Source organism: Conger conger, chromosome 3 (genome assembly GCF_963514075.1).
Source record: "Conger conger chromosome 3, fConCon1.1, whole genome shotgun sequence".
NCBI lineage: Eukaryota > Metazoa > Chordata > Actinopteri > Anguilliformes > Congridae > Conger > Conger conger.
In genome coordinates this window covers 36,316,082-36,339,009 of record NC_083762.1, presented here as the reverse complement: position 1 = coordinate 36,339,009, position 22,928 = coordinate 36,316,082, and the positions used below count along the sequence as shown (strand labels likewise).

At 42.3% G+C, this 22,928-nt stretch overlaps 1 protein-coding gene across 1 annotated transcript; it reads left to right on the top strand.

The window, feature by feature from the left end:
* The first annotated feature begins 3,799 nt into the window (after positions 1 to 3,799).
* On the top strand, positions 3,800 to 17,393 carry LOC133124620 (protein Wnt-6-like). Its single transcript, XM_061235977.1, has 4 exons — positions 3,800 to 3,879; positions 6,266 to 6,486; positions 15,681 to 15,982; positions 16,932 to 17,393. The coding sequence occupies exons 1-4, from the start codon at positions 3,800 to 3,802 to the stop codon at positions 17,391 to 17,393; spliced, it is 1,065 nt and encodes a 354-aa protein (XP_061091961.1).
* Positions 17,394 to 22,928: the final 5,535 nt, after the last annotated feature.

Genomic DNA, 22,928 nt, shown 5'->3' with positions numbered 1-22,928 from the left:
GGTCCAGATGGAAGCAATAAAAGGCACACATTTGTTTATTTTGGATCTGCACAGAGCAGGGTGCCAGATATAAAAAGATTAAAAAATTATTGATTTACCGACAATATTCAGTTGACATAGCATTTCAAGCAACTCAGTAGTGTTTGCAATGTTAGTTAATGTTCGCACTTGCTCCTTTTGGACTACTCAAAGTTTCAAACATTTACTACTCTGTTTCTCCCTGGAGCACTGGTAGTAGGACTACATTGGAAGGAGGTGACCTGCTGTAAATGAGAAACCATTGCCTATACATTTTAAACCAAGTAAAGAAGTCACTCATCCTTAAAAAAATGAAACACACGCATGTACAGTACATGCACACACACACACACACAGACACACAGACACACAATGAGACAAGGTGCTTGCACACAGATGTGCAATAAGTATCTATACATTATCTTTTCCCTAATATCTCATACGTTGCTTCATAGCTTCATCATGATAGGACATTTTAATGTAATTTGTCTTTACAGTGCAATCCTGTTCTGTTTGTGTTTAATGCCCAAGTTCATCTAAGATTGTCCTCATTAATGCCCACAAAACAAGGGGAATCAACCAGAGAAAACTATACTGAGATAGCAGAGGCAAAGTTCATCTGATCTCCCCTCTATGTGGAATTATCAAAGGCCACAGCTAAAAATAAGCACATGGTACGCAAAGGAAAATTTATCTGTTTTGCTTGGCCCATCTTTTGTTTGATTTCATCATTGTTTCCAAATGAAATGGTAAATCTTTCATAGGTTACAAAAGGGTAGAATGAAGTGGGTTTTGTAGAATTATGTTCAATCATGAAACCCCATTTAATTTTAAATATGTGTTTGGTTATGCATTTCTGTGTCTTGGTGTTAATGTACACATGGCACTCAGGCTACCTGATTAGAGTTTATATAATGGTTGTTGTACTATATATGCATACATACACAGTATGTTTCTTATGATACAGTATCCTATACTCTTTTTAGTTCAGCTACTTTTAAAATAATATACATTTTGGCATGTGTTTTCAGGAATTCAGTTTGAATTTACACAGTGAAGACTGGATACTATGTCAGCTGGTGTGATAAATCCCTTAACTAAGTCATTTAACTTATTCGGGGGACAATTTAAAGGAAATCTTGGTTCTCAAACTTATTGAGTTTAAAGGTACAATAGATAATTTTGGACTTCTAATGGTAAAGAGAGGAAAAGCAGCAACAAACACCTTCAAACCACAACACTGTTTATCCCTCCCCCTTCTCTGTAAACACACTGGCATTGAAACACAATTGGCTGTGGCAATTGGAGCCAATTTTCAACCAATTATCTTGAATTGTTGCACAGTTATACAATGTTTTGGTACAGAGTGTCGGGCCATCAACTGTTTATTTTGAAACCCGAATTTAAGGACTATAAACACAGGCAGAGGGTGAGTCAACATGTCAGTGAGCCTTTTTCAATGATAGGAAGGGATTTACAATGGGCTTGTATCAATTTTGTAACAAAAGCTATACTGTACTAATATAATAGCAGCAGAAGCAGCCAGCACCAATATATACTCAGTGAGCACTTTATTAGGTATGCATTAGATTAATTTTTCTACTCCTGTAGCCTATCCACTGAGAGGTTTGAAGCGTTGTGTGTGCAACAATGCTCTTCCGCATACCACTGTTGGAATGCATGGTTGTTCGCGTGACTGTCAGCCTCGACGAGTCTGGCCCTTCTCCTCTGACCTCTCTCATTAACAATGCATTTTTGCCCACCGAACTGCTGCACACTGTTGTGCATGGAATACCAGGAGAACCACCCTGTCTGGCACCAACAGTCATTCCACGGTCAAACTCACTTAGATCACATCTTTTCCCTATTCTGACATTTGGTCTGAAAAACAGCTGAACCACTTGGCCACGTCTGCATGCTTTTATGCATTTTGTTGCTGCCACATTATTGGCTGATTAAATATTTGCTATTTACAAGCTCTTTAGTATAGGCCTACCTAATAATGTGGTCACTGAGTGTACAGCACACACCAGGGTGATGTGTGGCAGTCATTCTCAGTCAGTTACTCAATGCATATCAGCCTAAGTTTAAAGGAATGGAATAATTCAGCCAATTAAACTTGGGGGAATGATTAGGTGACCTAGATTGGGGGGAGCCAGTTTTGGAATTTTCCCCAGCATAGCAGGAGTAGTATGTGTCGTAGGATCTTTTATGACGCAGTGCGTCCAGACCTTGGTTCACCATTTCATCCAAGATTGTCTCCTATAGTACAGTGTCCCCATCACCACATGAATGCAATGGTGCTTAAATGTTCCAAAGGGAAGAGGGTCCCCTACAGGTCTATCAACCCCACTTCTATAAGCTGTATCCATTTTTCTGAGGTGGTCTGATTTACATGCTGGGTGAAAGACTGCTAACCAATACAGAAGCTATGATGTAGGCTACTAAACAGAAGCTACAATGTTCTCATAGCTAAAAAGTAATAACTTGGTGATACCATAATAATACTGTTGTTATACTGAAAAATACTGTAGCTATACTATATGTGTCTTCTGGGCATGTTCCCCAGTAGTGTGTACTTGACAGACCTAACACTGAGTAGTGTTTATGAAGTAGCTGTGCTACTCAGCCTAGCGTGTTTTACACCCCCCTTAATTCTTGAGAAAATACTGAAATTTGTTAGGGGATTGAGATTTATGTTATTTTCCATTTAAGTTTTTTTCCAGGCTTAAGCTTGATAAAACCATGAATCATTATATATCCAAAGCTATGGCCAAAATAAATACAAGAACGGAAACATCTTTTAAAGTTCTGGCAAAAGCAAGGATGTTGCAATCATGAATAGCTTTTGCTCTGACCAAAAATGCACTGTCATGACAATACAAATAAGCAGGAGTTGCTCATTACAATTTAATGCAAATTGGGTCGTCTGTGTGTTACTTATTTACGCATTCCTTGCTCTCTGCGAGCCCATGTGGAACGCCGGTGCTGTGCGATCAGCTGTCCCCAATATCTGTAAACACAGCCCTTTCGAAACGTTTCACTCACTCCCTATCCTTTCATATGTACCAGTTACTACATCCACCCCGCTTCATCCAAAAATTATATTTCTGCTTTGAGTGACAGCGAGGATTTCTCTTGGCATGCCTGGTGGGAGATGAGCGCATTTCTTAGCAAAGCGGAAAAAGTACGCTCACACGTTAAAGCTGGAAACATGAGTATATGGCTAATGATGAACTTCACGCCTACCTGTAGCTAGTCAGTCCGAAAGCGCAGCCTTACTAAACTTCAGGGAGAAACGCACAAGTGAAATCAGCCGGACCAGTTTTAAAGTGTTGTATTTCTACGTTATTATTATTATTATTATTTTTCTATACAGTAACTCCTGCCTGGGGTCTAGCTTTGCTCCATGCTCCCTCGGGTGGCGAGATGCACGCTGCCAAATTAAAATCCCTCCGTATTGGAATTCAAGAGGTTTTAGTTGGGACGTGCTTGTCACCTCCAGAACATTTCTGTCTGGTCTCTGGGATTTGAAAACACCAAGAGCAGCAAAGCCAATGATTATGTTCATTGATGTCATTGCGATCGTCTCCATCAACTACACTTCTGCATTGAATGCGGGTTGACTGACGGCAAGCTCATAAGACTTTCCACGCATTTTGGGTGGATGTTTTTCCAAACCGATGAAAACGTTACACGGAAGCTGGGTGACGGTAAAAGTTGGAACGTGCAGGTTTTGGATGTTAAATAATTAATTTCCCCCTCAAGGACATATTTACACATGATGACCCCACTAACTCGAACGCAGCTCGGCGTGTTTCTCATCCTCCTTTGTCCGGTCAACATAATCGGGTTGTGGTGGTAAGTTATCTTCAAAAGGAAGTCGTAGTGTATTGATTGCCATGAATGACCTTTCTCACGTAGTTTTAAAATAGGCTACTTTAAGCAATTTCCGGCTATTGATGTTAAAGTAATTGTTGAAGGTGTCACGTTTATCAATCTACAGCTCAGCCTACATTTTATTTGCGTCTGTACAGGTAAGGGCGGCGGGAAGAATACTTGTAGGAGCTAGTAGGCATAGTTTTTTTTAAAATATTGTTTGAAGGGAATTTTCATATCCTAAATATTCTTTTAATTCAATCATAAAAATTTTAATAAAACTCAGCAACCAACATTTTGGATAAAAGTAAGATTGAAAATGAATGTTTTTCCTCAAACATGAATATAAGAGAAGGATTGAGGAGTGTGTTAGAGCGAGGTCCACCAACAGCGGAATGTAAAGAAAGGGTCAGTGTTTAAATTTTAAAAACAGTCCTTGGTATATACATGCATGCATGCTTTTAGTGAAAAAATGAGACAGCCATTACGTTTATGTTGGTGGCAACCAAGCTTTCCTAAATCGATGTTCTCTGAAAATCAAGTCTGTGGGTCTTGAGAAATTGTAAGATCAGTTTTGGACAAGTCGGACGAAGACGATTTCATTCAGGAATTGCACAGGCATCTGTTGGGACTACTCCCAGCTCTTCACATAAATAATCTCAGGAAAAGATTATTATTACATGGGGTTATGTGAGTTGTGTACATAACAGGCACCTATATCCCAGACTTGCATTGTATACGAGATCCATTTATTCAGCTGTACCTTTGTAGGGGAGAGCTGCATAAGTTGTCATGTGGGTAAGTCACAATGTTCAATTCTCCAAAGGCAATAGCAGTTCATCTCAAATCAAATAGCAGTTTTGTGTGACTTTGTGTTCTGAGGTCAACTTCTTTTTTTGTCTTCAAAAGTAAAAACATTTAACGTAATATTTTTTTTTGGTATACATGTTTAAAATGATATTTGTATACTGTGTAGAAGGGAGAATAACGTGTCTTTTTAAATTGACACATAGAACCTACTCAAAAATTCTTGTGATATTGTATAATCAGCAACTAGGTGTCTTGTAATAGTACTAATGTTATAGTAAATGTATTATTATATATATGTTTAGTTTAGAGCAGCAGACATATCCCTGGGCTACAGGAGTCTGACTATCAAACTGATGCTTGGACCCAAGGCCAGGTACTATATCTGCCTGAACTGTGACTCTGACTGTGAAGGGTTAGATTAGTCACAAATACAGTATACAGTATACAGTATACTGCCAGTGTTCTGCAGTTGTTCATTTTGGAGATTATTGACTGGGGATGGGGGGATGTTCTGCCGTTGTTCATCAGAGATTCTTGATAGTCACAGAGATTTGCCGCTGACTTTAACAGGGGGTACCAACTGCATTTTGCAATTGCATTTCAAAATCCAGATAATTCTGGTCTTCATAAATATCTGATCTAGATTTAGAAATCTTTTACAACAATATCCACTGCTCAATATTACTGTCACAGAATTGTTTGACTTTCCACAGACCTTCAGGGCAATGTACTTAACTCCTGCCATCCAGGTTTGGGAACAGTTCAACTACCTTGGCATTTCTGGGTCATGCTCTGGCCGACAGCCAGGAACATGGTCTACAGATGCAGCTACAGCTTGGTCTCTTACTCTATTGTGGTGTTTTACTCTGTCTCTCTGTCTTTCTCTCTCACTCTCAAACCTGCTGAGAATGTCTATAGTTATACAACTATGAAACTGTAGTTGTGAAAAAAACATTATCAATATGTCTGAAACCGCAGCACAAGAAACAGCTGATTGGATACAAATACTGTATGTGTGCCTTTGTTCCCATCCTGGAGGCTGTTTTTTAAATGACTGCTCTGGAAATGGGCAGGAGACCCTTCAGACCAGTGGAGGATGCCTTCAGACAAATGGAAGATTTTCTTTTTTCTTTTTCTTTGTGGCCTGGGTTTCCATTTGTGGCAATTTGCTGATTTTACCATGTTGAAAATCATGGGTTATGGGTAATATATCATTATTATAATGGTGAGCAGGCCCAGGGGAAGGATAATGATATAGAACCTTAATTTACATAGAATTGTCAGTTAATACTGCCATTATTAATTAGTTATCTTTGTCTTTTCATTCAGTAGTTTCATTTGTAGTTTTTTACATGCAAAAATGAAATTAAAACCATTTTGAAATACACAAGAGAATGTAATGAAATTAATCGCATAGCTTTAAAGTTGACATGACTTCATAACATTTAAAATGATTTATTCTATTGTAATACAAATGTCGGTTTTCTGAATGGATAACATGGTACTGATAAAGTGAGTGTACTCAGCAGAATGTGACAGAGCGTTCTCTTCTCTGTAGGGTGGTGGGAAGCCCTTCGGTCATGGACCCCAACAGCATCTGCAGGAAGGCAAAGCGGCTAGCCGTCAAGCAGGCCGAGTTGTGCCAGAGCCAGCCTGAGATCATCAGTGAGGTCATCAAGGGCACTAAGTTAGGCTTGCGGGAATGTAAGCATCAGTTCCGCTTCCGTCGCTGGAACTGCACCAGTCACAGCAAGCACTTTGGAAATGTTCTGCAACAAGGTGAGGGCTCAATGTCTGGCTTGCAAAAGTACAGCCATGTATCCCTAAAGTATATCTGTCAGCGGTATCACTGCAGTGCATGTGGTCCAGGTTGCCCTAGCAAAAGTTAATTGCGATTACTGTTTTAGATTTATGCTGAGATTAACTTCTCCTGCATTGAATTGCCCACTGCTCAACTCTTAGCAAGGCATTTGCCTCCATTTTAGAGGTCCAGGGGTACTGGTTAAGATAAATGATATAATGGATTCCACCAAGTATCAGACAATTTTGGCTGAGAATCTGGTTGTCTCTACCTCAAGGCTGAGGCGTGGCTATAGGTGGACTCAAACCACCCTGTCTGGCACCAACAATCATTCCATGGTGAAAGTCACTTAGATCACATTTCTTCCCCATTCTGAAATTTGGTCTGAAAAACAGATTAACCTCTTGACCATGTTTGCATGCTTTTATGCATTTTATTGCTGCCAGATGATTGGCTGATTAAATAATGTATCTGCATTAACAAGCTGGTGTACAGGTCTACCTTATACAACACTCAGTGAGTGTATATACATACAAACACTTGCAAACTAGGTTCTGCAATGTTTATATAAGAGCTGGTAGGGAATTACTGTGTCTTTGCGAACTAATTCCATTCCATTCCTTAAGAGCTTTAAATACACTAAGCTGACAGGAAGCAACATTTCTGACACTTAGTGCTAGATTTACGTGCTTTGAAAGGCGGCCTAACGAGAGTATGTTGGTGTGGTTGGTGTTCCCTGATCACTCCCTACTCCCCAGCTAGACCACTCTGGTCTGCCAGCTCTGGTCGCCTTACGGTTCCCTCTCTACGTGCACCTGGCGGTCGAGCTGCACGTTCACGCCTGTTTTCTGTTCTGGTTCCTCAGTGGTGGAATGACTTGCCTACCACTGTCAGAACAGCAGAATCCCTCCCCCTATTTCGACGCAGACTCAAAACCCACCTTTTCAAACTCTACCTTAGTCCTCCCTCCTGATTTCCCCTGCCCCTCCTTTCTGATATCCCTATCCTTGTCTAACCCCCCCCCCCCCCCCCCCCCCAAAAAAATAAAAAAAATGTACTTCTGATGACAACTATGTTTAGAACAGCATTTCCTGTGTATTTTGCTAGTTTCTGGATGTGATGCTCTGACTTATGGTAGAACCTATGCACTTGTAAGTCGCTTTGGATTAAAAGCGTCTGCCAAATGACTAAAATGTAAATGTAAATGTGGTAGCAGTCTGCCTGAAATCAATGTCAACAGCTCATTACACAATCAGCGAATGGGACTGCCTTCTCATCGCATTTTGCGATTGAGGCTGGTTTTAAACAGCGCAGTTAAAACACCTGTTAATGGCATTGAATAACCACACTGCATGTGGCGATATCCATGTATCTGCTGCCATGTAAAAGTTTATCCAGCGCAGGACAAAATGTGTAGATAATCCAGCTGTGGCGGCAGTTGTCATTTGAATTATTCCAAATACGAGATATAACTTTGCAATTGACTGCAATTGACTATTGCTGGGGTAGGATATATTTTATTTCTCCCAGAAGCGTAATTATTTGTTTTACCGGTGTTTGTCACAGAAGATGCAGGTGATTTTCTCCTTTTTGACTGGCCGCTGAAATCCCAGTTTCTTTTCCATGATTATTTTGGAGGATAACTCATCAAAACAAACACACTCTTTCTGTGATGGACAAAGGCGTTTTTTTAAAAGCAGCATTATAATGCAATTAGCCTATGCATATTTTTTACTAGCAGCAACACTGTTTTATAAAATTCAGACACTTGTTACTGTCACTACGGTTGAGCACATTATTTCAGTCACCTCCCACTGCTTGGCATGACACATTGGTTATTATAATAAATAATTTTGTAAAAATGTTTTGCTTAATTATTGCTTGGCTGCAATCATTAATGAATATGTACTATTAATAATCTGATTTCTTGCTCTGGGAGCTGAAATAGTTTGATTCTTGTTGCAAAGATTATATCAGTGCATCTTCCGAGCATACACCTGTGTTTCTGTCTCCTTGCACCTCGGTTTATGCCTGCTCTTTAGAGGCGGAGAAATTTCACGCACAAATGGACCCTTGTTAATTGCATGAACTTCAGTTAATTCAATGGAATACATAATCAGCCACACTTATATCTCTATTCTTTATTTGTGCGCTCCACCCTGAAATACATATGCATTAAGGAGAGAAGCGCACCTTGTGATGACTCACCTAGATGGCATGCATACTGCAGTTCCAGCCCTGTGTGCCAGTTTGATTCATACAATGCCTGTTTCCTGGGCTGAATGCGTCTGAAAATCATCGTATTGGGATGGGCAAAAATACAATACAAAATACAAAATACCTCAAATGTATCAAAATTCAGTATTTTGTGTTTTTAAAATACAACAAAATACATTTTCTGGTGAGCATTATCAGAATCAGAAAGCTTTATTGTCATTGCACAAAAACAGTACAACGAGATTTGGTGTGCAGCACCTAAAACGATACATTCATACACACACTACACACACTACACACCCTACACATTCATGCACCCACACACTACACACATTACACACTCACGCACCCAAGTTCAAAAGCAGCATAGAAGAACTTTTCGAGCAGTAGAAAATATTGCACGTCCCACAATTATTAAAATAAATATATATAAATAAATGATGGATTAGTGTTATGATGCAGATGTGATGGCAATAGGGGGGAGTGTTTATTTAGTTCAGTGATGGCTTTTGGAAAGAAGCTGTTCTGCAGCCTGGAGGTGTGGGCTTTGAAGGCCCTGTATCGCCTTCCAGATGGCAGCAGAGAGAAGAGGTGATGAGAGGGGTGGGTTCCATCTTTCAGGATGCTGCTAGCTCTGCGGAGGCAGCATGACCTGAAGATGTCATCCAGTGTGGGCAGGGGAAGTACGATGATTTTCTGCGAAGTGTTAATGACTCTCTGCAGGGATTTCCTTTCCGTTTCTGTGCAGTTTGCATACCATGCCGTGATGCAATAGGTTAAAATGCTCTCGATAGAGCAGTGGTAAAAGGCCTTGAGCAGCTCAGCAGACAAGTTGGTTTTCTTGAGTGTCCTTAAAAAATAGAGCCGCTGTTGGGCCTTTTTTACCAGTGCCGTGGAGTTGGCTGTCCATTTGAGGTCCTCAGTGATGTGGATCCCCAAGAACTTAAAGCAGGAGACCCTCTCCACTTCCTCTCCCTTGATGGTTAGGGGAGAAAGGTCCCCTCTGTGTCTCCTGAAGTCGATGATGATTTCTTTAGTCTTTTTGATGTTTAGTGTGAGGTTATTTTCTGTGCTCTATCCTATCAGTTTACATTTACATTTTTACATTTTAGTCATTTGGCAGACGCTTTTAATCCAAAGCGACTTACAAGTGCATAGGTTCTACCATAAGTCAGAGCATCACATCCAGAAACTAGCAAAATACACAGGAAATGCTGTTCTAAACATAGTTGTCATCAGAAGTACATTTTTTTTTTTTTTTTTGGAGGGATTCTGCTGTTCTGACAGTGGTAGGCAAGTCATTCCACCACTGAGGAACCAGAACGGAAAACAGGCGTGAACGTGCAGCTCGACCGCCAGGTGCACGTAGAGAGGGAACCGTTAGGCGACCAGAGCTGGCAGACCGGAGTGGTCTAGCTGGGGAGTAGGGAGTGATCAGGGATTGTATGTAAGGTGGGGCAGTCCCCTTAGCAGCCTGAAATGCCAACACTAGGGCCTTGAAACGGATGCGTGCGGCAATAGGAAGCCAGTGGAGGCCAATGAGAAGCGGGGTGACATGAGCCGACCTGGGCTGACTGGTGATCAGGCGGGCTGCAGCATTCTGGACCAGCTGGAGGGGCTTGATGGCACATGCTGGGAGACCGGCTAGGAGGGAGTTGCAGTAATCCAGGCGGGAAATGACGAGCGCCTGGACTAGGAGCTGGGTGGCTTTCTCAGTCAGGAGATGACGGATACGGCGTATATTATACAGAAAGAACCTGCAGGTTCTGGCAGTGGAGGATACTTGTGGAGCCAGGGTGAGGCAGTTATCAAGAGTCACCCCAAGATTCTTTGCCGTACGGGAGGAGGAAACTACAAAGTCCTCAACAGTCAATGAGAGGTCGATTGACGGAGAGGACTTAGCAGGGATGTAGAGAAGCTCAGTTTTGGCAAGGTTGAGCTTCAGGTGATGGGAAGTCATCCACGCAGAGATATCAGCCAAGCAGGCAGAGATCCGTGTGGTGATTTGGGTGTCGGGGAGGAAGGAAATGAAGAGTTGGGTGTCATCAGCGTAGGAATGATAAGAAAAGCCGTGGGAAGAGATAACAGAACCAAGAGACATGGTGTATAGCGAGAAGAGGAGAGGCCCAAGAACCGAGACCTGCGGGACTCCAGTTCGTAGGGGTTGAGGGTCGGAGACTGCGCCCCTCCAAGTCACCTGGTAGGAGCGACCAGAGAGGTAGGAGGAAAACCAAGTGAGTGCAGAACCTGTGACACCCATCCCAGACAGCGATGAGAGCAGAATCTCATGGTTGACTGTTTCGAAGGCGGCTGACAGGTCGAGGAAGATGAGGACAGAGGAGAGGGATTTTGCTTTAGCAGAGTGGAGTGCCTCAGTGACCGCGAGCAGGGCGGTTTCAGTGGAGTGGCCACTCTTGAAGCCAGACTGGTTGGGGTCATGGAGATTGTTCTGGAGAAGATAAGTGGACAGTTGGGAGCAGACCGCCCGTTCCAGAGTTTTAGCGAGAAAGGGAAGAAGAGACAGGCCGGTAGTTGTTCAGGGCAGAGGGGTCAAGAGTAGGTTTTTTGAGCAGGGGAGTGACTCTGGCCCTCTTCAGGGAAGAGGGCATGGTGCCGGAAGAGAGGGAGGTGTTGATTAGAGAGGAGAGAAAAGGGAGATTGTCATCAGATATAGATTGTAGGAGGGGAGAGGGGATGGGGTCAAGAGGACAGGTGGTTGGGCGGTGGGAAGTAAGGAGTTTCAGTGTGTCGGCGTCAGAGAGGGGAGAAAAGAAGGTTAGGGAGTTGGGGAGGGTAGGAGGGTCAGCAGGGGTGGAGGGTTGGGAGAAGGAATTGCGAATAGCATCGGCCTTCTTTTCAAAGAAGGAGACAAAGTCATCAGGTGTGAGTGATGAGGGGGGTGGGGGGGGAGGGGGGGCCAGAAGAGAGGAGAAAGTTGAAAACAGTTTGCGGGGATTAGAGGCGGCCGCGTTAATTTTCGAGTGAAAGAAGGAAGATTTAGCTAGAGAGACAGAGGAATGGAAAGATGATAAGAGGGCATGGAAGGAAGCTATATTACTGGGGAGACAGGACCTTTTCCATTTTCTCTCTGCCGCCCGCAGTTCGGTTCGGACAGCTCGTAGAGCATCAGAAAGCCAAGGACTGGGGGGGGAGGCCCGGGCTAGTTTGGTGGTGAGGGGACACAGAGAATCAAAGGAAGATGAGAGGGAGGACATGAGAGTTGTAGCCGCATCATCGGGAGACAGTCGAGAGAAAGACTCCGCAGATGGTAGGGAGGAGAGGATTGTAGATGAGAGGGTGGAGGAAGACAGGTGGCGTAGGTTCCGTCGACAGGTGACAGTGGATGGTGGGAGAGATGGATGGGTGTTAGAGGAGAGTGGAAGAGAGAAAGAGATGAAGGAGTGGTCAGATATATGGAGTGGTGTTACAGAGAGGTTGGTTGTTGTGCAGCTCCTTGTGAAGATGAGGTCAAGAAGGTTGCCTGCTTTGTGGGTGGGAGGGGAAAGAGTGAGGGTAATGTCAAAAGAAGAGAGGAGGGAGAGAAAGGTAGACTGGGTGGACTCTGAGTTGAGGTTGAAGTTGAAGGGGGGTGTCATTGACAGGTGAGGAGCTGAGGAGGATGTCCATCTCATCCAAAACGTTCCCCAGAGGACCCGGGGGGCGATAAACAACAATAACAAACAGTTTGCACGGCAGAGTAACAGAAACCGCATGAAATTCAAAAGAGGAGAAGGAGAGGGATGAGGCGAAGACACTAGATCTCCATGAGGATGAGATTAGGAGACCTGTGCCACCTCCTCTGCCAGAGGATCTGGGTGTGTGGGAAAAAGAGAAGGCAGAGGAGAGGGCAGCCGGGGTGGCCGTGTTCTCTGGTGAGAGCCACGTTTCAGTTAAAGCAAGAAAGTCAAGGTTGAGGTGGGAGGCATAGGCAGATATGAAGTCTGCTTTCTGGACGGCGGACTGGCAGTTCCAGAGGCCACCAGCCACACAGAGATCAATACCAGGGGATCTGGGAGGGAAGATGAGGTTAGAGATATTCTGCCCATGTTGGCGGGAGGCGAACCTCCTACCTGACTGGGACCTGGGGAGAGGAGAGAGGACAGGGATGGGAAGGAAACACATGGAGGGAACTAGGGAGGACAAGGGGAATACTACACAGTGGAATGAGGGCAGGCAGCAAAAACAAAATCAAACATCAGGCTCTCGGACAGTTTGTGGACTTCCTCTCTGTAGGAAGAACAGTGTCTCATCACTGTTGGAAATCAGTCCCACCACTGTTGTATCATCTGCAAATTTAATTATTGTGATTGAGGGGTGAGTGGAGATGCAGTCATGTGTGTAGAGGGAGTAGAGCAGTGGACTCAGCACGCAGCCTTGTGGTGCGCCGGTGCTGAGGGACAGACTGGAGGAGAGGTGTGGGCCGAGTCGGACTGTCTGTGGGCGGTTGGATAGAAAGTCTTTAATCCACATACACAGAGAGTTGCTGAGACCCAGGTCGAGAAGTTTGGTGACCAACCTACTGGGGACAATTGTGTTGAACACCGAGCTGTAATCTATAAAAAGCATTCTCACATATGTCCCACTCTGGTCCAGGTGCGCCAGTGCTGTATGAAGGGTTGTGGCGATAGCATCCTCTGTGGACCTGTTTGCTCTATATGCATACTAATGTTGGTCCAGGTTAGGGGGGAGGGCAGATTTAATGTGCTTCATAACCAGTCTCTCAAAACACTTGGCGATGAAAGGGGTGAGTGCCACAGGTTTATAGTCATTGAAAGTGCTGATGTTGCTTTGTTTGGGCACTGGGATGATTGTGGCTGATTTGAGGCAGGTCGGCACAGTAGCTTGGGACAGAGACAGATTAAAAATGTCTGTGAAGACATCTGCAAGCTGGTGGGCACAGTCTCTGATCACTCTCCCTGGAATCCCATCCGGCCCCCCCGCCTTCCTTGCATTCACAGAATTTAAGATTCGCCTCACTTCCTGTGTCTGTACAGTCAGTATGTGGTCAGAGGCCGTTGGTGAAGGTGCAGCTCCATTATCAAGCCCTGTTTCAATGCGGGCAAAGAAATGATTGAGCTCCTCTGCCAAGGAGACGTTATTGTCGGTGGGTGGCTCCTGGTTACTCCTGTAATTTGTGATCTGCTGGATGCCCTGCCACATACGTGCCGGATCCCTGTTGGTGAAGTGATCCACAATTTTTTCCTTGTATGCAGCTTTTGCCTGCTTAATGCCTTTTTTCAAGTTGTGCCTGGCTGCGCTGTAATGCTCTCTGTCACCTGATCTGAAGGCTGTATTGTGCTCCTTCAACAGGGTCTGGACCTCTTTAGTCATCCAAAGTTTCCTGTTTGGGAAGACACGGATGCGTGTGTCGATGGCGACATTTTCAATACAGGTCCTGATGTAGCAGAGAACAGTAAAGGTGTAGACATTCACATCTTGATCAAAGAACAGGTTCCAGTTGGTACGCTGGAAACAGTCCTGCAGTTGGAAAGAGGCATCCACAGGCCACTTTTTAACAGTTCTGGTGGTGGGGTTTCTGTTTTTAATAATGGGGCTGTACAGTGTTAGGTACAGTGACAGGTGATCAGACTGGCCCAGATGTGCGAGGGGGGAGGCTCTGTATCCCTTGGTAATGTTAGAGTATACACAGTCAAGTGTGTTATTCCCTCTAGTTGCACATTTAACATGCATTAGATCAACGGTTCAAAAACCTTCACTACATATACAGCACCTGCCAAAAGTATGGTAGCAGTAAAATGTACAATTTGTTATTTTTGCTATATACTTACGGCCTTTGCATTTGGGATCAGCCCATGATCCAAAGCACCTCCTTCATCTATGAAATATAAAATTTTGGGCAACATGGCTCAGGCAGTAAGAGCAGTCGTCTGGCAGTCAGAGGGTTGCCGGTTCGATCCCCTGCCCGGGCTGTGTCGAAGTGTCCCTGAGCAAGACACCTAACCCCCAAATGCTTCTGACGAGGTGGTCGGTGCCTTGCATGGCAGCCAATCGCCGTTGGTGTATGAATGGATGAATGAGAAGCATCAATTGTACAGCGCTTTGGATAAAGGCGCTATATAAATTGCAACCAAATATTGAGGAGGTGGTGTGTGTCATGGCTTGGGCATGTATGGCTGTTTCTGGAACATGTTCACTTGTCTTTATTGATGATGTAATGGAGGATGGAAGCAGTAGGATGGCCAGCATCTCATTCTGCATCTCAGCTCTGCAAGACAATGCCCAAACCCCAAACACGGTGCCTACACAACCAGAGCATTCATCAGTGGGGGAAAAGTGGACAGTTTTGTACTGGCCAACTCAGTCACCTGATTTAAACCCAATAGAACATAGAATTCACTTGCTGAAGGGGAGACCGTAGACAGAAACATCCTAAAAGAAAGATCAACTGAAGGCCGCATTGAAGGCCTGGAAAGGCATTTTGAAAGAAGATGCCAAATGATAGCTGATGTCAATGGCATATCGTAGACTTGATGCAGTTGGCCGTGGCCGTTAGCGAGGACTTGTAGTGGGGCATGAGTACCTGGAAGAGCTTGGTTTAAACCTAGCCTAGCACAGTGAAAAGGGCCCAGGAACCCTGGAATTAAGTCCAGGCACTAGGTTTGGCCCATAGAGAAAAAGTCTTTTGAGGATGGGTGGAAAAAGTATTTTTGGTATTTGAAAATTTTGATACAAATTACATGGAGATTTTTTCTTCCACCATAAAATACAAATGACAAAATACTATTTTGTATTTCAAATACATGTATCAGAAATACTGCCCATCCCTGAGTAGAATCTCACATTATTTATTTCATGTTCTTCCTAGAACTACCTTGAACACATATATTCACCAAAAAGAAAAAAAAGTGAAAGGAAAACAGTAGTCAAGAATAATAATCCAATACGCAGACCCCCCTGATGTCTGTGTGTTTTATCTGTGTGTTTTATCTGGCAGATATCCGAGAGTCTGCGTTCGTGTACGCCATCACGGCAGCGGGCGTGACGCACGCAGTGACCCAGGCCTGCAGCATGGGCAGTCTGCTGCAGTGCGGCTGTGAAACCACGATGAGCTGGGCGCCTCCGAGGCCCGCTACCGGCGCCGGCACCGATGCCGTCAAATGGGAGTGGGGTGGCTGTGGGGACGATGTGGACTTCGGCTATGAGATGTCCAAGAAGATCATGGACGGCAGGCAGAAAAGGGGGAAGAGCGACATCAGAACCTTAATGGATCTCCATAACAACGAAGCAGGAAGACTGGTATCTGAAAAGATCTGCTACATACCTGTAGTTCTTATACTGTATTCATAAAGAGCATTTTGTATGCAAAGACATGGTTAAGTTTCAGGCAGGGATCTGTGCATAATTCCAAGTTTCTGAAGGTTTACCAGTTCATTGAGGAAAGGTATTTCAAATGGCCAATGACTTATTGAGGCACTTGCAAATATGTTGTTTATTAGGGCAGTAAATATACAGTGTGTCACACAGTTTCACACAAAAATACTGTTTAAGTGTATGAAAAAATTATAAATGCATTATAAATTATCACCATAAATAATGACAGCATTTTTTAAACATAGCCGGCCCCCCCACAGATGTCAGGTGTTTCTGATTATTCAGGAATTTTAAGTTGCTTCCCTAGTGCAGGTATAAGAGAGCGTTCAGTATCTTGTCTTAATTCTAGGCTTTTGATTGCCTTTGGAATCTTTTATTGGTGTTTGTCAAATGGGGACCAGATTTGTACCGATTAAAGTCAATGAAGTCATTCTGAGGCTGAGAAATCTGATTTAAAAAAAACAGTCAGAGACATGTGCGAAACCCAAAGCTTATGTTTGGACCATTAAGAAGAAGACAGCATTGGGGAGCTCAGTAATCTCAAAGGGCCTGGTAACTTTAGAAAACTCTAGCAAAACTGATAGTCCTATGTCTTTAGGTAATAATGTAGTAGTTCAGTGTTAGTACTTTAGTAATACTGTATGTCAGTCCTTTAATAATACTATGATAGCTCCATGTTCCACTTTAATCATAACTTTAATCTTTAATCTTAATCTTGTACCTTTGACATCATGTTTCCCATTTTCAAGATTGAAAGATTCATTGTTTATCAAAGTTAATAATGGAATACATGGACCGCAATGGCATAGTAACCTTCTTTCGGAATTGCATCTTGGCTTTAACTCATAAACCTATTTGTGTGTCTTGACTGCAGGCAGTGAAGAATTATATGAGAGCAGAGTGTAAATGCCACGGGCTCTCTGGCTCCTGCACACTGAGGACCTGCTGGAGGAAGATGCCTCACTTTCGTGAGGTGGGAAACCGACTGCTTGAAAGGTTCAACGGGGCCTTCAAGGTGATGGGAGGGAACGACGGAAAAACTCTCATCCCCGTTGGATGGAACATCAAGCCTCCGGACAAGCAGGACCTAATTTATTCGGCCGAGTCTCCAGATTTCTGCCTGCCCAACCGCAAAACGGGGTCGGCGGGCACCCGCGGGCGGGCGTGCAACAGCACAGCCCTGGACATGAGCGGCTGTGACCTGCTCTGCTGTGACCGCGGTTACAGGGACCAGACCGTGGTTTATGAGGAGCACTGCCTCTGCAGGTTCCACTGGTGCTGCATGGTGCAGTGTAAGAAATGCGCTGTCAGGAAGGAGCTCAGTCTCTGCTTGTAGAACCTTATGGGTAGCCGGGTATACAGTGCTGCAGACTGCAAAGACCATTGAACTGGAGGCTCTCAACTGTGTTCCCATTTCCAGAAACTTCCATTCCTTTCAGAGCTGGAGTAGCAGCAATGGATGTTCAGTCTTCGTCCATTCATGAATGTTCATAATGAGTATGCAAAACAGAAAACTTTCAGCTTTTAAACAATGTCACAGACTTAATATTTTGTTCATTAAACAGAATACAGAATGGTTTTAACTTATAGAATTAATTTGCAGCTGACACAGATGAAGCAGTTGCAGCTGGAACTCTGCAACACAAGTATGATGAGTTGGGTGACAGCACAAAACAAATAATAAAGCTGACTTTTAATGATGAAGTCTAGTTCAATAATTGTAGATTCAGACTGAGTCTGGCACTGTGAAATTAACATTACTCCCCAAATGGGGTAAAGTAAGTAAGCAGCAGACCTGTTTACATTGTTCTCCCAAAAACAAAAAACTCATTATGTTGACCAAATAATGGAGGCTTTAAGAGGACAGCATGCTTTTTTATTTGCTGGCCAGGAGCTGTCAGTGTTTAACATTCACATGTAAAAAGGGAAGGTGTGCATCCATGCAGAGATTGCACACTGTCACTCAGATATGATTTCAGGGCCTGAATTGAAACATCGTAGTGTAAGAGTGCTGATCTAGGTCCAGGTTTTCCCTGTCCATACACTAACCTTATCCATAATGAACTAAAATACAAATGATCTGAGGTCATCACTTTGTGAATACACACTATTCATTATTGAGTTTCATGGACAACTCAATGATTAATAATAATGAATAAGTGTAAGTTTGCTCATGATCTTTCTCAAAAGCACTTTGAATATAAGACATGTGGGGACCAGGAAAATATTTTATATCAGTACATACATAATTTTGTTCTTTAAAGTACTGTATGACTGTTTTGTGAAGAATAGAGAAAGATCAAGATGTTCAAGTTTATGACCTGTAAAAAGGTTTATCTTTTAGTCCTCAAATGTTTTATGTATGCCATACCTGTAATGCACTTTTGATGAAACATCTATAAGGTGTATATAAATCTTTTCTTGCACATTGGCCTGTCTCTTCCATAACAGTGCCTATCATTGGCTTCATGAGATGCATTTGCCCATGCATTGAAACCCAAATATGGGCATTATTTTACTTGTTTTATTTGACCTGGGTAGATTTTCTTAAGGATATCAAGGCAGTGGAATTCAAATAGGTTGACCTGAGTAGGTTGTTTGTGAAAAATATATTGTGCATTTTCTTTGAGAAAAATGTAAAAATTGTAAAAACATTCATCCCAATCCTTTTCTGACTACACAGGATTCAGGACATGCCAATGCATTTTCCTCTATACATTTTTGTGTGTGTAGCCAGCTCAATTGGGTCAGTTTGGCTCTATATCAACTTCAATTTAGTCGGGATGATAGTAACACTTTTCTCTCAAATTATCATATGAACTAGCCATATTTGCTACTACAGATGAGACAGTCATTCGACTGTCATTTAGACATGTACTACATTCATTCATTCATTATCCTAACCCGCTTATCCTGAATAGGGTCGCAGGGGGGCTGGAGCCTATCCCAGCATACATTGGGCGAAAGGCAGGAATACACCCTGGACAGGTCGCCAGTCCATCGCAGGGCACACACACCATTCACTCACACACTCATACCAATGGCAATTTAGACTCTCCAATCAGCCTAACCTGCATGTCTTCAGACTGTGGGAGGAAACCGGAATGCCCCGGAGGAAACCCACGTGAACACGGGTAGAACATGCAAACTCCACACAGAGAGGCCCCGGCCGACGGGGATTCGAACCCAGGACCTCCTTGCTGTGAGGCGGCAGTGCTACCCACTGCACCATCCGTGCCACCACACATGTACTACAATATCACCAAAAATAATGTCAAATTAATCACAAAAAAATATGTTTTAGGTTTAATTTTTGCATCTGCTGAAAGGCTCAAGAGACAGGAAATGTAATTAATCAGCCCTAACTAACATCTGCCTGCTGTCCAGTAAAGTGCATCAGCACAGATCACTGACAACTTAATTTATTTTGAGGCTTTCAGAAAATGCAAACATTTCACCTGAAACCTTTTTTTTGTGATTATTTTCCTTTACACTATGAGGTTAAATTAATATTTGATTGGTCATTATAAATAAATGTTAAAAATAAAACCCATGGCTGAGAACTTACAACACAATAATCACAATAATACAATAATCTATTATTCACTAGCTACAGTAAAGAAAATCCAATTCTTCCCATTTCTTATACATGGATGCTATCTACTGGCAGAAAGTGGTATTTTGCCAATAATTGATGATACCTTTCTTGTTGATTTTAGTGTTTGTTTCCATAGCTGTCATGCATAGCCATACATGGTTTAAAAGGATAGGTAGTGACATGATTTTCCATTTCAACTAAGATCGCTGTCTGAAATGAATTTCTTCGGTAAAATCCTAAGGAGTCACCCATTGTCTGACTGTCATCGACATGGTATTTGCATATTAGCGACATCTTGCTTGTGAGGTCACATGTTCTCACATGCGTAAATTAATGAGAAATATCCCACATTAGCCAGTCTGCTAGCTAGCTAGCTAGTGAGGTAGATTGCAAAACTGCATCTGGTTGCTTTATTTTTCTTAGAAGATAATCCAGCCATAGCCCTAGAAAGAAGACAACCTTGTAAGAACCAATAATGTTGTCTGACATGATAATATTGAGCAACATTTAAAATATTTTTTTGGGATTTTCGAAATTACACTTCTGCATTCGTCATGCAACGCTGTGTGCATGTGTCAGACCATGGGCAAATCTTCTAGTTCTCTAGATCATTGCACATCATCACATTTTAATAAGGGGCTGGAATGTCACACCTGACACAACTAGTGCAGGTGTGTAACTAACAAAACGCAAACACATTGACTCGATATCGTTACAAAATAACCATCGGGAAAAGTTATCATACATGTTATTTATTAATATTAGAAAAATATGAATCTACACTTTAAAAAATTAAAAATGACGCACAACATGTGTGTGTATCAGTTCTTACCAATCATGATATTGTATGCTCATTTTCTAGATGCTTTTATTCCACGTTTATCCTTGGCATAACAGAGGTGTTGTTTTGAGTTATTAATGCAGTTGGAAATTTTACTGTCCTTCAGTTTCAGCCTTGCGTGTCAGCACAAGTTCATATTTTCCAGGAATTTGGTGTGTAGAGCTACTGGTATTAAAGGCAGAGGAAGATTGGACACAAGCACACATCCAGAAACACTTGCCTAAATGTATGACTCCCTGACATGGCCATAGGTACATTGACGTGGGCACTGTGAGGAGCCACTCCTGAAAATGTTAGTTTAGTTAGGTTGATTTAACCTTTGTATGTTTTTGCTCTATTTCGTTCAGCCTTTATCAAGCAGTCTCTGTAGCATATTCTGCCCTTACAGAATATGTTGTGCATTTGAAAACACATATGTTGTTTGTGATGCACACATTGTACTACTAAAGGATGTAAGCTGTATGTAAGCACATGGCTGTCACGTTATGTCATGGGGCACACCAATTATTTTCTGTCATGCAAACAGGCCAGAGTCTATAGCATTTTACTGTCACTACTATGCACTTACTCAGAGGATGAGAGTCATTGTTATAATTTCATTGTTTTGTCCTGTCAAGATGTTTTCAAATGGCTCCCATGTGAAGTGGCCAGATAGGAGTCCACACTATTTTTGGCTTGGCTATCCCAACTACAAACATTTTAAGAAGCTGTTCCCAATAGCACTTTCAAGTTTATTCAACTTAAAAATGATGTGGATTACAAAGCTCTGGTGGCAAGCTTTAACTATAAATAAGTTGTATTAACTCATTTATAGTTTTGTGAATTACATTTTATTGCTATATTAAAATTCAAAAGCTGAATAAAACATAAAAGTAAAGGGGTTTCTGGGGGAAACAAAATAAACAAAGCATCCATTCATCCATGTGTGAGGCTGTGTGAGGGCTGGAGTCAGATAAACGTTGTCATGGTCTGGATCTTGATCTCAGCCCTGAAAGTCTTTGTCTGGGTCTTGGGTCTTGAACTCGCCAGCATACTATGGATAATAGTCATTCCACTGCTGTGCCATAACGTTGCCACTGTGGAGAATTCCCTGAGTGTACATTCCTACTGTTGCTCATTATTGGAGACATCAGCCTAGTATTTTATACAGAAATAAAAGTAAGTTCTTGTTGCGCTGTTGTGAATTGTGACCACAGCTGACTTGCATCAGAAATACTGCTGTAAATCTCATAGAGTTTACCCATCTTTCTGTTCCATCTTTGTGACTGCACCAACTTCAATTTCACCTTGTTCTGCCGTGACAAACGGTGGAAGGTTTTATGTTAACTTAGCTATGTTCATTGGCAGTTTGCACATTATTAAAATATATACTACATTTATTTAGTAATGACAAATAATGAACATGTGAGTGCAAAGGAGACTATTATGAAAATACAATCAATGCTTTCAGCAAAGGCAGATATGAACTTGTTAATGTAATGTAGTCTAATGCTCATGAGAGTAGTTTTGTTCTTGTTTGTATAACTTAGTTTAATGTTCAAAGGGTCTAGCTGACAAATGGCCCATCGAGTCTGCACTTCTCTCACTCTCTTGAGACTGTACAGTCCCCTTCTAAGAAATGACTGCACTTCGATCTCTGATCCGTGCACTTTTAAGTCGCTATGGATAAGAGTGTCTGCTAAGTGCCAGTAAACTAAGGGAGAAAGGGGCTTGTTGAAGGCTAGAGAAACGCCAGTAAAGGTTTCTGTATCTGCAATATACTGATGTTCGTGGAACCCTGCATGCTGTAATCTGTAAGTGGTTCTGGATAAGAGTGCCTGTATAATGAATACATTCAGATATTTTTATCTTCTTACAGCAGACAGCTTTATTACATCAGAGCAGACATGGGACTAAGTTCCTCTTATTCAAGTCACAAGTAAGTCTCAAGTCATTGTCAGAGGTTATGTCAAGTCAACTGAAATCGAGTCCCATGTCAAGCCAGGTCGAGTCCCAAGTTAAGACAAGTTCAGTCTTGTTGCTTTTTTGCTACTCTAATAATGATATTACTGGCAAATGTATCAACATCTTCAAAAGGCACATTGACAAGCAATTAAATTGGTATTTTAATTATGCTAAAATATTAATTATTCATGTAGGTTTACATTAGACCAATTAGATTTACTCATTGTTAAGATTTACCCAGCTTGTATAATCTTGGTAATTACTGTTGCTATAGTGCCATTCCCAACAAATTACTACTACTACTGCTGGATGGATTCCCTCATTTTAACTAGCCTAGTAAGTTAACCGGTTACTTGGTGAACAGTTTGTAGTAGAACTGTTGTATAAAAGCAACATGAGAGGAAGAGTGTTTGCAAGTTAATTTTAAGACTTTTGAGCACATTTTGGAATGCAAGTTAAAAAAGTGAGAAACAATATTCCCAAAAAAA